We start from the raw sequence: 16,021 nt of genomic DNA on the forward strand, positions 1-16,021 counted from the left end.
TATGCAGAAGATACATCACTCAATTAGAAGTGGGCAAAAGACTTGAACGGTCAGTTCATAAAAGAAGACAGCCAAATGGGGAATCAGGATAAGAAAATGTGCTGAACATAGTTGGTCATCAGAAAAAATGAAAATAAAAACCTCAATGAGATGTCATTACATATCCAAGAGAACTGGTAAAATTAAAATGGCTAAATACCTGGCGACCGATATGGGAGGATAGCTTGAGCCCAGGAGTTCAAGGCTGCAGTGAGCTATGATTGTGCCACTCCACTCCAGCCTGTGTGATACAGCAAGACCCCATCTCTTAAGAAAAAAAATTGGGGACTGAATATAGCAAGTATTGAAAAGGTTATGAAACAAAGAAAATCTCATACATTCGTGGTGGGAGAGTAAATTTACAGCTATATTTTAAAGAAGTTTGGCAATTTCTTATAAAGTTAAACTGCACAAATACCCAATGACATCGTGATTCAATTTATAGGTATATACAAAAATAAATGAGGATGTGTATTCACACAATAGAGACAGATATAAAATTATTCATAGCAGGTTTTTTTTGTAGGCAAAAACTGGATGGAACATCTATAAAGTGGAGAAGAGATAAACAAATTATAATATTGACTTACAGAGTAATAATACATAGCAATAAAAAATAAAATATTGACACATAAAACAGCATAGATAGATCTCCAAAACATCATGTTGAGTAAAATAGGTCAGATACAAAAGTGTAAAATCTGTATGATTCCAGACAAGTTTGACCAGTGGTTGTTATTGACTGGAATAAAGCACCAGAACATTTTCTGTGGTAGTGAAACTGTTCCTTATCTTGACATGGCTGGTGTGAATATGAGTGCAGAAATACATAAAGTTAAGGTATACATCTTAAATTTGTTCATTTTATGAAATATAAATTTAGTCTTGGTAATGCACTTCCAAAATTTTTTATTAAGGCTATAATTAATTTTATATTTTTATTTATAAAAATGAGTGATATATCACATTATATTTGAATATTTTTCTAATAGAAGACCTTATGGCTTAAAATTAAGTATTCTCTTTAATAATTATCATAAATTTATAATTTAATAAGTGATTTATAACTGCACAATAACATAACAACAATTTTATGCTTAGGTAAAATTGTCTTTATTTTAAATTTAAGTAGTACAGCAACTTTACATGGCTTACCTAAACCACACAGTTATTAAGTGATATAATTGGGACTCTAATCCGGGGCTGTTTCTAAGTAATATGTTCATTTCTCTTTGAATTTATAACTTGAATACATCTTTTTAAAAAATTATTAATTTTTAAAATTTAATTAATTAGTTAAGATACTCTCAATTTATTGAAGATTATGTGGTTCTTGTAACACTAGATGGGTTAAAGTCATACTTTTGACTTCTATTATTTATGTGATTTTATGTGATCTTGGCCACTCAGCCTTTTTTTGGTAAAAGGGGAATGATAATATCTCTCAAGAGTATTGCAAGATTCAAATGAAATTAAATGTGTTGAAAGCTTCTGTAAGAAATGTACACAGTACACAGAAGAATCTCAATTTTTATAAGTTTCTCAATTTTCCCTTTACATTTTCATTCTGTCATCTGTCTCTCACTGATGCTGCTGCTTCTCATGTAGCCCCCCAAGTGCAGACTAGTTCTCACCCTCAGCGCTCTAACCACTGCCTCTAGAAGTAGAATAAGTGTCCTCTTGCAGAATACTTCTACTTCCTTCCCCTCAAACCCCTCCAGCTTGGAATCTCATACCATTTGATTATATTGATCACTCTCCCAATGTTTAGTCACTTTCCCTCATTCTTTGAAGTCTTTACAACCTGACTTACTGCCATTACTTTGATGTCTCATTTAAATTAATTATCTTCTTTGACATTTGACCTCGTCATTTCCAATGTACTTGCTATCTTCAGTATCTAGCTATTCAATCTCATGATCTCAGCTCAAACCATGTTATTACTCCTAATTGCAAATTTTTACAATCTAACTTTTAAGTCTCCTGCCTTCTGAACATTAACTTCTATCTTTCTAGTTCATTCCATTTACTACAACTTCAAAAATACTGTGACTCATCCTGGATCTACATTCTCATACAATATACAATACAGTCCTTATACAATTCTCAATCCAATAATCTCCACACATCCTTTACTTCTCAGCAAACCTACCTTCAAAACATTTAAATAATTTTTACTACTGCTGTTATCCACCCAGGCCTAGCCAACATCATGTCTCATCTGAATTTTTATCCCCCTTCCTGCTTCTGCATTAGCCCTCACCTTCAGTCTATTCTCAATACCCAAGCAAGAATATAACATAATATCATAGAGATCATGCTACTCTGCTCACTCACTTTTAAGGACTTCTAATTCCACTCTGAGTCATTATTGTACAGATTATACAGCTCTACTCATGCTCCCCACCAGGCACACCTCTTTGATCACAGCCCTGTTGCTCTTCCCCTTGTGCCTCTGTTCCAGCTTTACTGTACCCAACACTTCCTGGTGCTCTTTGGGCAGGCTGGGAATTGTCTCTGTGTTAGTCCATTCGAGCAGCTATAACAAAATACCATAGACTAAGTAGCTTATAAATGACAGAAATTTATTTTTCACAATTCTGGAAGCTAAGTCCCAGATCAAAGTGCTGACATATTCTGTATATGATGAGGCCCTATTTCCTAGTTCATAGACCCATCTTATTCTTCATATGGTGGAGTCATCATATGGTGGAAGGGACAAACCAACCCCCTCAGGCATCCTTTATAAAGGCACCAATCTCCTTCATGAAGGCTCTGTATTCATGACATAATCACCTTCCAAAGACCTTAACTTTTAATAGTATCATACTGGAATTAGACTTCAACGTATGAATTTGGGGGGGTTGTCAACATTCAGACCATAGCACTGTCACGTTAGATGCTTTGTACATGGTTTCTCTGACTGAAAACACCTGTCTTCAAATTCCCCCCTGGATTGTTTCCTTACCTCCTGGATTAGTTCCTTCTCATGCCGCTAATAAAAACATATCCTAGACTGGGTAATTTATAAAGGAAAGAAGTTTAATTGAGTCACAGTTCTGCACAGCTGGTGAGACCTCAGGAAACTTACAATCATGGTGGAAGGGGAAGCAATACATCCTTCTTCACATGGTGGCAGCAAGGAGAAGTGCCAAGCAAAATGGAAAAAACCCTGATAAAACCCTCAGAGAACATGAGAACTCACTCATATCACAAGAACAGCAGCATGGGGGTAACTGCCCCCATGATTCAATTGTCTCCCACCAGGTCCCTCCCATGACACATTATGGGATTACGGGAACTACAATTCAAGCTTTAGATTTAGTGGGGGACCCAGTCAAACCACATCACCTTCTTCAAGTCTTTCACTCAAATGCTACTGTCTCTGTCATGCCTTCCTTATTTCCCTACTTAAAATTGTATCTCCTTCTCGTGTTCTTTATTTGCTTTGTCTGCTTTACTTTCCTCCATAGCACTTAGCAACACTTAACATATTATATAGTTTAATTTTTTATGTTATTATATATCTCCTTCCAAGAGAATGTAAGCTCCAAAAAGGCATATATTTTTTTCTTTCCTTTTTTTCACTGCTATATCCACAGGGCCTACAACAGAATGTGGTACAAGGTAGGAGCTTAATGTGAATGAATGAATGTTAGTCTTACTACCTTTTAAGTTTACCTAATTTTCTAATTTTCTACATTTTCTACCTTCCTCCGTCCTTTCCACCTTCCTACCTCCTTTGGGATGTGCATACAGAAAGCAGCAACATTAAGGTAAGAAAGTTTAACCTTTGGATTAATATTAAAACCTTGAGACAGTTTTGCTTTTCTGTTGCCTTTAGCAAAACCACATTCCTGCTGCTGTCAGTTATGACGCACTGAGAAATCTTCAGAGACCTAAACTTTTTCCACAAGATGACTGGAGAAAAATAAATCACCAAATATCATAAAGATACTTGCATGTTTTGTAAGTGATTAATGACTGCTTTCTCATAACAGTAAAAACTATTTTGTTTTGTATGAGAGGATTTTTCACTCTAACTTTAAAAAAAATCATTACATACAAATATATCACATCAAACCCAAAAGCCATTGCTAGCACACTGGTTCCTGTCTTAATATTAAGTATGAGACAAAAGGCCTTTATCTTCCAGAAAGTTGTTTATAACATGCCAAATATGTGAACACCCTATAGTCAAAGGACATTATCTCTGTAATGCAATTTTGAAAGTTGGTAAAATAATTTTTTATCAATTTCATCCTACAAGCACACAATTTAAACCATTCTTTTAAAGTGGATTTTAGAAGATTGGAATAGGAAGTTTTAGAAGTCAGTCCCTCCACAAAAACTGCCATTAAACTGCAAAAAATAAGAATTAACCTTTTTGGAACTCTGGATCCTAATCAGATAAATAACAACCATTAGTAGAGTGCTTGATGCTATTGGTCTTTAGTAAGAAAGTGGCTGCATGCACACGCCAGATACCATCACTCATTCTTATTCACAAGAGTCAAAAAGTGAAAACAAACCTGTATGTGTGGATAAACAAAATGTGGCATGTACATACAAGGGAATATTATTTAGCCATAAAAAGGGAATGATGTTCTGATACATGTTTACAACATGGATAAACCTTGAAAACATTATGCTAAATAAAATAAGCCAGACACAAAAGGACAAACAGTATATGATTCTACTTATATGAAAGATCATGAATAGTCAAATTCATGTAGAGGGAATGCACATTGCATGTTTCCAGAGCATGGAGGCTGGGGCAAGGGGAATGGAGAATTAGTGCTTAATGGTACAGAACTTCTGTTTGATGTGATACAAAAGTTATGAAAACAGTGTTAATTATACAACATTGTGAATGTATTCAATATCACTGAGTTTTAGAATTGAAAATGATTAAATGGTACCTTTTATGTTATGTATATTTACCACTGGGTAATAAAATTGTATTAATGTAGGTGAGGCAATTTTAACAGTTGTACCACTCTGGAGGAGGATATGATAATGAAGGAGGCCACGCATGTGGAGGCAGGATATATTACATATATAATATATATTTATAATATATATAATTATATATATTATATATACACATTATGTCAGGGTGTGTGTATATATATATTTTATATATATAAAAAAACATACACCCTGCCTCCTTATACATGTAAAATATATATAGTAATATATGGTATATTATCATATATAATATGTATAACTATATATATATATGGTAAATCTCTATCTTCCTCTTAATTTTTCTGTGAAACTGAAACTGCCCTAAAAAATTCAAGTCCTACAAAAATGAAAGTGAATTAAAGTACTTTTTCTGGAACAAATAAACTTAGCATAAGTAGTTAAAATATTAAGAGTTGTAATTAAGGGAAATTTCAGCTCAATGTGACTTCAACAGTTTAAAAAACGTATTACTACAATAAGACCATGGAGAGAGGAATTGGGAGACCCAGAATTGATTGGGTCAGAAATTGAAAATGATATTATCAGTGACCCAGGTTTGAATGTCTCTCTTCACAGCATTGACTTCACTAATGGATGTGCCTGGTTGGCAGCAGTAGCTTGGACAACATGCTTGTTTGCAGTGGGTGGTAGAGAGAGGCAGGTTTTGCTTTCCCAGAAACCCTGAAAAAGGTCATCAAACCTAAATTTCCTTAGCCTTCTTCTTCCATGAGCAAATCACTAGCAGATGATTGCTAGCAAGGTGTTACTATTACAATGAACCCCTAAGTATCATAGAAAGAGTTAGTTTGGGGAAATATCCTCTCCACCACAATCTTAGTCATTTAAGTCAATTTAACAATATATTGAAATATTTTTCTTAGAAGTTTAAAGTTCCATTAAAGAGTAACAATTACAGAAATTATAGGTAGACTTTAGTTCCACAAACGACATCTCAAGAGGAAGATGATTCATCAATTTCAAACTTTCCTTGCAAGTAATACTGGATGAAAATTAACTTGGCAAACATAATTAATAATCATGGGTTATTAATTACTTCTGCAAGGTGGGTGTGCTGATTTTAAAAGGCTTGAATAAAACATAAATTTCCTTAATTTGATACTGTAAATGGAGTAATTTGGTGATGTAAATGGAAATATTTAAGTGATTTTTGCGTCAGATCTTACAACTTAAAATATTTTTCTAAAATTAGTTTTTGTACCATCTCTCCAGCATGTTCCAGCCTATATCAGTCAGTCCAGGCTTCTATAACAAAATATTATGGACTGAATGGCTTACACAACAGACATTTCTTACAATTGTAGAAGCTGGAAAGTGCAAGATTAAGGTACTAGCAAATTTGTTTCCTGGTGAGGGTCTTCTTCCCGGTTTGCTGTATCCTCACACAGCAGATAGAGAAAGAGAGAGAGAGAGCACTCTATAGACTCTCTTCCCGTTCTTATAAGGACACTAATTCCATTGAAGAGGGCCCTACACTCATGACTTTGTCTAAACCTAATTAATTCTCAAAGGCCTCACTTTCCAATACTGTCACATTGTGGGCCAGGGCTTTAACATATGAAATTTGAAGGAAAAGGAATATTCAGTCTAGAACAAAGCCCCATAAATTTCAAAAAGCTGTGGGACAGGAGGGAATGGGGATGGTATTCAATAGTACCACATCCAAGCAAGTCTTGTGTGGTTAAAACAAATCAATACAGTAACATGAAATTTTACACAGAAACCTATCTAATTATAAATTGTATGCTTACCATAATCAACACTGTTATACATTGTTTTAAAAATACTTAATAGTGTTTTTTGTTTAACCAAATAATAGAGGCATTAACTAGTTTCCCAGTGCTGCCAAAAGAAATTGCTACAAAATTTGTGGCTTAAAATAGTAAACAAACAAACAAACAAACAAAAAATTCTCTCTCAATTATAGGAGGCCAGAAGACCAAAATCAAGGTGGAGGCAGAGGCATACTTCCTCTGATGGCTCTAGGGAAGAATCCTTTCTTGCCTCTTCTAGCTTCTGGTGGCTCCTGGCACTCCTTGGCTTGTGACAGCATAACTCTAACCTTTGTCTCTATCTTCACATGACCTTGCTTGTGTTTCTGTGTCCCAACTACCCATGACTCACTCTAAATTCGGATGATCTCACCCTGAGTTCTTTAACTTTATTATATCTGTAAAGCTCCTATTTCAAAATAAGGTGACATTTACAGGTACTGGAATGGGAGAGGGTCTAGGACACAGACACTCCCTTATGAGGATACTACATGACCCATTACAAGGCACAAAGTAATTACCATAGGCAAACCGCTAGTGAGAGCTCACTCCAGTTTGGAATATATTCATGTTTCTATGTAAGAGAAAAATTCATCCTTGCTTCAGTTCATCTTGGCATCAGTACAAGGGTGGGATTCAGAGGCATATAAGTGTGGAATACCAGATCCCACCACACTTAAAAAGCTGGCATACTAAGTTCATAAACAATGTAGAGTGTGAAGTTGAGTGGAAAATGCTTATGCCATACAGTTTATGTATCTTATAATAGCCTTAATCACACTTCCAGTAATGTTCTCCACCACTGGATGCTAAAAAAAAAAGTTAGTTAAAGAATTAGATAGTATAAAAAATATATATACCTCTTTGAGTGGAAAAATGCTGTCAGCACATTTTGTTATTTTATTCCATTGTATAAAGTCTCACTAGTGCCCTCTTCATAAATGTATTGAAGGTTTGGCTAAATTGTATCAAATTTATGATTAAATACAAATGTGAATACTATAAAATATTACAAAGGACAATCTGTATACTATGCTATGCCAATTTTACAATTTTACAATGACTTACAGATGCCATAAATATTTACTTTAAGGGAGTAAAATAAGTTATAAAATCATATTTAAGAACACCTAAATCCTTGAATAAGTTTAAAATGGTATTATTATTTACATATGAAGTCAGCTGACTATTGAAAGCTTATTTTTCAATAACAGAAATATATGCATCATCTAAAACACATATTCCAATATTTTCAAGAAACAAAATACTGAATTAAATCATCTGTATTTAAATGTTTATCTATTTTCTTTATAAATGTCCATGAAAATGCTTAAAATTGGTTTATTTGATCTAAAAAGTTAATATGCAATTTTTATTTTTAATATATCATTTTTCCCATTTATTCTTTTCTAAATAACACTTTCATCCAAAGTAGATGACTGAAGAAACAAAATGCTGTTTTCTTTATGAACTTGTAATACATTTCAAAAATAATTAAGATATTGTTCAAGGTGTTGAAGTGTACAATATAACAAATTGCATTTGCAGTTGAATAGTAGCAGAGTAGAAGCTGAAAAAATAAATCATGTATCAAAGTAGCTTAAAACAGATGATAGCAGAGCAAAGAGTTTCCTGCCAACGCCCTCTAAAAATCGGTCCTTTTAGGCTTTTGTGCTGGTATTAGGTTTCAGTTATAGACAAGACATATATATCTGACCTTTTCCTTTCCTTTTCTACACCTTGGAGTCAAAGTCTCCTATAAAAGGACATTTGCAGCAAGTATTTTCAGCTGGAGTAGGAGGAAAGGGCAGGAGTAGGAGAGCGTTATGATCACCTCTTGCCAAAGCAGTTTCACTTGATTTGCAACTGGTGTTTGGTAAAGAATTTTGCTATGCAAAAATAGTGTCTTAATTGGATTATTGTAAGACAAAGTACGCATTTTTCATGTCGTATTAGTATTTTATTAATAAGGCTAGGGAAACCTACTAAATCCCTGTACTAAAGTGAATTTGATTCTCTCCATAGAAACTTAAATCCTCAGGGTGATACAACTCAGTCCTTCTACTGCAGCAGCTCTTTTATAAATGCCTCCCAAAGCTCCAAGAAGGAACAAAGAATGTGACCAGTAAGCTCACACCATGAGTCTATATTGCAGAATATAGACTTTGTTCAACAAAACTGCAGATGCTCTGTTGAATCCACTGGAGATTGTCCTGATACTAAGGACAAGTATGTAAGTTAATGATTTTATTAATTTTAACATTTTTAAATGTTTTCCTTTGGGGAATTCTAATTTATATATCAATATTCAGGTAATATTTGCTGAAAACACAAACTCTGAGAAACAAAATGATCTGCATTCACATTCTCATTTTCTATTATAACATAGAGACAACTACTTTATTATCTTTTTAGAAACTTTCGCAACTACTTTAATTTCTTCCTAATTTTATAAATTAATCTATCTCAAAAAACTTTGCTCAAAACAGTTAGTAATAGCTATCAACTTCAGAAAAAGTAAAACTTTAGGCCGGGCGCGGTGGCTCACGCCTGTAATCCCAGCACTTTGGGAGGCCGAGGCGGGCGGATCACGAGGTCAGGTGATCGAGACCATCCTGGCTAACATGGTGAAACCCCGTCTCTACTAAAAATACAAAAAATAACCCTGTCTCTACAAAAAATTAGCCTGGCGTGGTGGCGGGCGCCTGTAGTCCCAGCTACTCGGGAGGCTGAGGCAGGAGAATGGCGTGAACCCGGGAGGCGGAGGTTGCAGTGAGCCGAGATCGCGCCACTGCAGTCCGGCCTGGGTGAAAGAGCGAGACTCCGTCTCAAAAAAAAAAAAAACAAAAAGAAAGAAAAAAAGAAAAAGAAAAGAAAAAGAAAAAAAGAAAGAAAAAAACTTTAAAGATAACTTTTAGAAGGAAAATGAAATACAGAAATAATACATCTCATTTACACTTAATTAAAAATAATATGAATTGTCACTATTTCCTATGAAAACATCTCATGCCAAGTTCTTTTATTAAGCTTGGATTTTAAATGTTATATTTGAGTTGAAACTGGTAGAATCTTAGTAAAATTATAACAATAAGAAATTTTGATATTATATATATAATATACAATAATCACATTTAATTCCATTTGTTAGTCTATTCTGATTCTTTAGCAGGTTGATTCATAATTTACCAACTTGGATCAGAAATATTTTCTATTCTTAGCTTTTGCTGTCAGCAGAGATAATAATAATATAGAGCCTGAACAACAAAGGATTGTGTATTGTTTCAATTTAATTAAAGTTGATTCGCTGCTTTAAGAGAGACTCACATTTTATATTTTATATTTTTTAATTAAAAAGAGAATGTAGATATTTGCTTTTCCAAATTTCCCATAAGATAAGAAAAACATATTTTTTCTTAATTACACCCTTGCTAAGTCACGCTAGCTGCCTGACCTTGGACAAAATTCTTAACCTCTTTGTGTCTCATTTTCAGTAACTGTGAATTAAAGATAATAATTGTAGTATATTTCTCAAGGGATTATTGTGGGAATTAAATAAAATAATCCTCTAAAATGCTTAGTACAGATTCTGGAACATAATAAGCAGAAAAAATTAATAACAATTATTATTTTTATTTACTATATTATGTGACATACTTTTTCTTTATGATCTTCAGGAGAATTTCTACTCATCTTAAAAACGTATATAGATATTGATCTGCAGAGAAATATATCTGTTATTTCAAGGTCTGTGGATTACATAATGGTCAACTCTGATTGATTTACTGATTAAACAAAATTTTAAAACAAAAATAAAAATATTGCAGCTATGTTGGTTTTAACCATTCTAAACTCTGATGAAATTTGCTTTCTGTTTGGTTTGTGACTAGGAAGATAAACATTATTTATTAGGAATAAAAATTTCTGGTGTCTAAAAAATTTCAAGAGGAAAACTGTTAGATTCTATTACAATTAAATCTGTTAAGATTTAATTGCAAATATGTAAATAATGCAAATATATCTTAGGGTACAATTTTTGTTCTCATTAACTTACCCATTTTACATTTTGAGAACAGTAATAGATGAAATACTTGTCAAAGAGAAGATCTAAGATGGTTTAAAGAAAATATTAAATGAAATCAAACTTACTTGTCAAGCTCCATAGCACAACTTACAAGTCATAAATCACACTCTGTATGACAGCTACGGAAGGGATCTGGGTAGTAAAACAAAATGATGGATTTTATCTTTCCTGTTTTTGAGTTTTTTTTTTAAGAAAATCCTTTTCAGTAGATTTGTTAACAGTACATAATGAAAATCCTATAGGCATAGGCCCCCCAAAAAATCACAAGGTATACAACACTTGTGTCATGCATCACCCAGAAAAAGAATCACATACAATCCTACAGCTCTAAAATACAGGAATCCATGATTCTTGAATGCAAACACAACCTACACAGCCTCTCTGTTTCCAAAGACATGCGCTGAACCTCCCACATCTCCCAGAATACAAAATACGGAAGCCACATAAACTCAAATACACAAAGAACCACAAACTATTTTTATCAAATACATATAAGTCCACCTCACGAACTCTGAGAACACACATATGAGTGGCAACACCAAATTCTGCGAGTATTTCACTTCACAACAGACACAGAGGACCACTAAGTCTTAATATACCCAAAACCCCTCATATACACACTCGCAAACTACCCATGAATACACACCCCACCCTCCCAGATAAAACCCATACAATACAAAAAAAACCCCCACAAAAACACCAATAATACTCTAATATACGCACACAACTTTCATATACCCATGGGCACATACAAACTCACAAAAATATCCCCAATCCCTGAGTGTATAAATCCCCCGAAACACTATCCAATCAATATGCTGCATCTCCGGAATACAACCTCCTCACCTCATCCCCTAAACATGCCCAAACACATGTACGAACATCCTAGCATTCTCCAAAGAAATACACTTTAAATACTAACAATCCCATATTCTATAAATAGACTTAGATAATTCGTCTATCTGCTGATAAATATACACACAAACCAGCATACACACCCAAGATGCATGGAAATATCTCCAGCATATCATTTATAAATACCCATAAAAACACCTCCCAATCCCAAATTATCCCAATCTAGTATGAACCAGCTCCCACATTGCCAAGTACTAACCAATAACCATATCACATACCTCTAATACATATAAATTCAACTCTCCCACTCTCCTGTATAAAAAGAGAACCCCATCTCTCTATCAGACACACACATACTAAATTCCCAGAATATATAACCCTAATAACCACTTACTGCAAAACACAAGCACATAGCTCCACAAAACCTTCATCTAAACTGCCACGCCCTTGAACGCACACACAAACTCAATACTCATGTAGTTGTCTACATGCCCTAAATATACCCGCGATTAACTAACACGCCACAAATATGCAAACATGCCACCTCATATCCCCAAATACACATACAGTTCCACAATACTGCCCGGCCCAGTTATGACCTTCTTTAATCTGCAATCTCCACACAGACACAACCAACCCACACACGTGAATACATATTAGATTCTCACCAATTAAATACATATCAAATTCCAAACTAAGAATTCATATAAACACATTTTCACATACACAAAACCACCCCCACAAATCTCACACCCTCCAAAATCCAAAATAAATCTTCCTGACATTCTCAAATACACACTAACCCAACCACCCAAGATAACACACGTGTGTGCAGTAAATTTTAGATACATGTGTAGCCTACAATTTACAAATAATATACCACTACTTTTTATTTGTAAATTCCACATAAGTAAGCGATTCTCATGGGAGCTTTTCTTGACTTTGGCCACACTCTTGCATCCACAACCAACTTGTGCTACCAAGTGAACAGACTATGACTGAAGGCCTGTTCTTCCACTTTGCAGCTGCTCCTATCAGTGACAAATCAGCGTATTAGAACATGCATGCTGGCTGATCATTCTGATCAAGTCAACAAGCTTCACAACTCACTCAATGAGGTCGTCCGTGAGAACTTCACTGTTTTACCAGGACAGGAGCTACTTCTTTGCTGAACCGCATCACGGTTTCAACTGCTGAGGTTTTCTTCAAGCTTTTGCATTGTTTGGAATGTGAAAGGCACGGCTGAGACACACTTTGGCGTTCCCACTGCATTGTTACACCTCCCCCATCACTTCAGGTCCAGGTGAGCAAGGGAAAGGAGCGCGGCCTGGGCGTCCCGCAGGGCCCCCGCTAGGAAAGCTATGAACAATCCCACCTTGAGCGCAGCCACGGGCCTGCTCTGGTCACAATGTGGGGTCGCCCCGCGGACACTGGTGACCAGTGGGAGCATGACCAGGAGGTGATTACCTTCTAATCACCCTTGGTTTTATTTTTAGGTAACATCAAGAAGGACGCCATGAGAGCAAAGGCCGTTGGGTAACCGCCCTTTGCTCTCGCGCTGCGCGTCTCCCTGCCATGAACCGCCGCAACCGGTGCTGGGAGCGGTTGAGGGCGGCCGGCCTCACGCTGGAAGCGGTTGAGGGCGGCCGGCCTCGCGCTGGAACCTCGCCCGCCTCAAGACTCGTGCGGCGGCGCACGGGGCAGGCCAGGAGCCCGCCCTAGGAGGGCCCCGCTGTAGATGTGGAAATGGAGGGACGCAGCACCTGGGCGCTTCCTGGGGCCAGACAATGCCCCCTCATTGGAACCTCCATGACCGTGCCTCTGAGAAACCAGCACGTCCGCAACGATCACTCCTAATTTTCGGTAATACAAACCTGCAGTCCATGCACTTAGGTAAAACCCTTGCTGAAAGGTTTACCTTTGGAGGGTTTATCCTAAAGCAAAGTATCCTCGAATTGCATGTCTTGCATTCCCTTTGGATGGCATTTATTTCATTCTTGCTCATGCCTTTCAAAAAATAGTATGCCCTGTTTTCCTACTCAGTCTGGAGGTTCCATTAAAGAGTATTTCTGGCAAAGATTTTTAGACCTGAAAACACACTCCAAAATATACTTTCTTCTGACTCCATTCCCAGAGTTTTTCCTACCGCATTCAAATGATTTCTAGAAATGTTTTTGTTGTAGCCTTGATCAATTTCAGTCGATAAAGCAGCAGATAGTAAGGGAACAATTCCACGCTCCCCACCCCTGACTCTGCAACACTGTGCAGAATTCCAGTTGGCAATAAAAAACTAGTAGAGAAGCAACTCACTGACTTGAGTTTGTAATACCTTTAGAAGAAACTTTAATCATCACATCCTTTCTGCTCATTTGCAGGATTCCTATCGTCTGTCTCCACGTGATAACACTGAAGAGCCTTCACGTTGATGCAGGCCCAGGGCCTCAAGTGCAGAGACTGAGAGCTCTGCAGGACACAGCATGGAGCTGCTATTCCTCTACCGTTCCGTGATTGGGTGGAAGAGCATGTGTCCTCTGAACAGGGGATCCAAGCCCTGAGATGTTCTTTCTCAGCAGTCAGTGCGGCCCAGGACTTTCTGTGGGGATGCTCAGAGAGCAGGGGCCGGAGGACTTTTAGCCACCACTTCCCATGGCCAGTCTTCACAAATTACCTTTGGCTAATTTGATTGTCTCTCCTCCTGGGGTCTAGGACTTCAAACATGTACAGAAGCGATTGCAGAATTAAGACAAGACACTGTTCCACAGTATATTTTTTGTATCACTGGCTCAGAGAAAGACTCATTCAAATCCTGTATCAAAGCCATGTGTGAAAATCTTGAGAAAGCATCGGTTGACTGACTTGACAAGGGAGGAAGCAACCAAGAATTCTGCCCTTCTTCAGTATCTGAGTATGATATTTTGCTTCAACATCCCTCTTAGATGAAGTTATTGATTGAAAATCATTGAAGTTTGCCCCGTGATAAAAGATCAAGTCCTCAGAAAGATCTCCAAAGCATTTACGGTTTGTTTGGTTTTGTTTTGTTTTGGTAAGTTTACCATGATTTTGCTTGAATTGCTCTCCGTTGATCTTCTCAGCTAAGATTGAGGTAGAGTTGCACAGCAGAAGAGGGCTGCATGTAAGAAGGCAGTTCTGTCTCAGAGGACGAAAGGCCTAGGAGCACCCAGACAGGCAGTCACTGCGTGGAGGTCACTCCCCTCCCAGTGGCCACTGTGGAGGCATTTCATAGAAATGCTTGCTGGACCATTCAGGTTTAGAATTGGGACAAAACCGAGAACTCATGAGGATATTGGACAGGAGTTAGGAAATGACCTTCTCACACAACTGGGGCAAGGAGGGGAGAACCCTGGGCTTGAGACTTGCAATCCACCACCTGCCTCTGCAGTGTGGCCCCTGTTACATTTTCCTGCAACTCTGCCTTCTTGAGTCCAAATGTCTTCGAAAGGGGCAAATGCTTCGTAAGTGCCAACAGGGTGTGTTTCAGTGAATGTTCGAAGTATGCACCGGTCTGGCTGAAGGCCTCTTCCCTTTCCCAACACCCTCCCATTGTGCAAAATTACCCTGCCCAGCAGGGAGTGACGTGTGTGTCTTGGAAGATTTTGCTGCTGTGCTCTGAGTACTTACTCCTTATCTCCTTTGACCAGTTTCCTAACAATCCCCATGTTCACAACACAGAACATGAGTGCTCTTTCCTGTCATTTTGACACTAATAAATGGACAGTGATTCTCAGTGTGGAAATGAGAATGAAGTTTTTTTAAAAGACAGGCTACAATAATTCCCACACAGAGAACCACATGCGATGACACTGGATTCCAAACAGCAAGAATATATGGTGAAGATGAGGCCAACAGTGAGCTGAGAGAGGTCAGCCAGGGTGTGTTTCAGTGAAGATGAGAAACAATCAGATAACACCTGTTTCCTCCAGGAAAGAAAATGTGGTGGCCAGGGAAAAGAGATGGGAGGAAGGCTGGTCATTGCCTATTCCACTGTGCACAGTTTGAATTTGGAGCCATGAAAAGTATTGCTTGGTTAAATTAAAATCATTCAAAAGATAAAAAATAAACAACACCAGCACAATATGCTGGGAAACAAAATGAAAGGATTTCTGGTCTCGGTGCTGTAGGTCGCATAGCCACTTTCCTGGATTGAGGCTTTCCAGCAAAGGGGATGGGAAGTAAGGCTGGCCTGCTGGTGTGGACAGAGATTCCAGCAACATACATGACCTGGGGGCACAAGGATTGCTTCCTAAACAATGATGAGCACACAGCC

General features: G+C 37.1%; 2 protein-coding genes across 2 annotated transcripts in view; both read left to right on the forward strand.

Moving 5' to 3' along the window:
- LOC129393065 (arf-GAP with GTPase, ANK repeat and PH domain-containing protein 14-like) overlaps nt 1-15,838 on the forward strand; it is a 57,114-nt gene extending 41,276 nt beyond the window's left edge. The window contains exons 5-8 of the mRNA XM_063607675.1: nt 3,884-4,008; nt 8,826-9,033; nt 12,762-13,039; nt 14,112-15,838. Of these exons, the coding sequence (XP_063463745.1) occupies nt 3,884-3,991 (108 nt within the window). The 3' untranslated portion in view covers nt 3,992-4,008; nt 8,826-9,033; nt 12,762-13,039; nt 14,112-15,838. The remainder of the gene's footprint in view (nt 1-3,883; nt 4,009-8,825; nt 9,034-12,761; nt 13,040-14,111) is intronic.
- The window catches only part of LOC100969124 (anthrax toxin receptor-like), a 748,177-nt gene that overhangs the window by 149,121 nt on the left and 583,035 nt on the right, over nt 1-16,021 (forward strand).

This window comes from Pan paniscus, chromosome 8 (genome assembly GCF_029289425.2).
Source record: "Pan paniscus chromosome 8, NHGRI_mPanPan1-v2.0_pri, whole genome shotgun sequence".
NCBI classification, from domain to species: domain Eukaryota; kingdom Metazoa; phylum Chordata; class Mammalia; order Primates; family Hominidae; genus Pan; species Pan paniscus.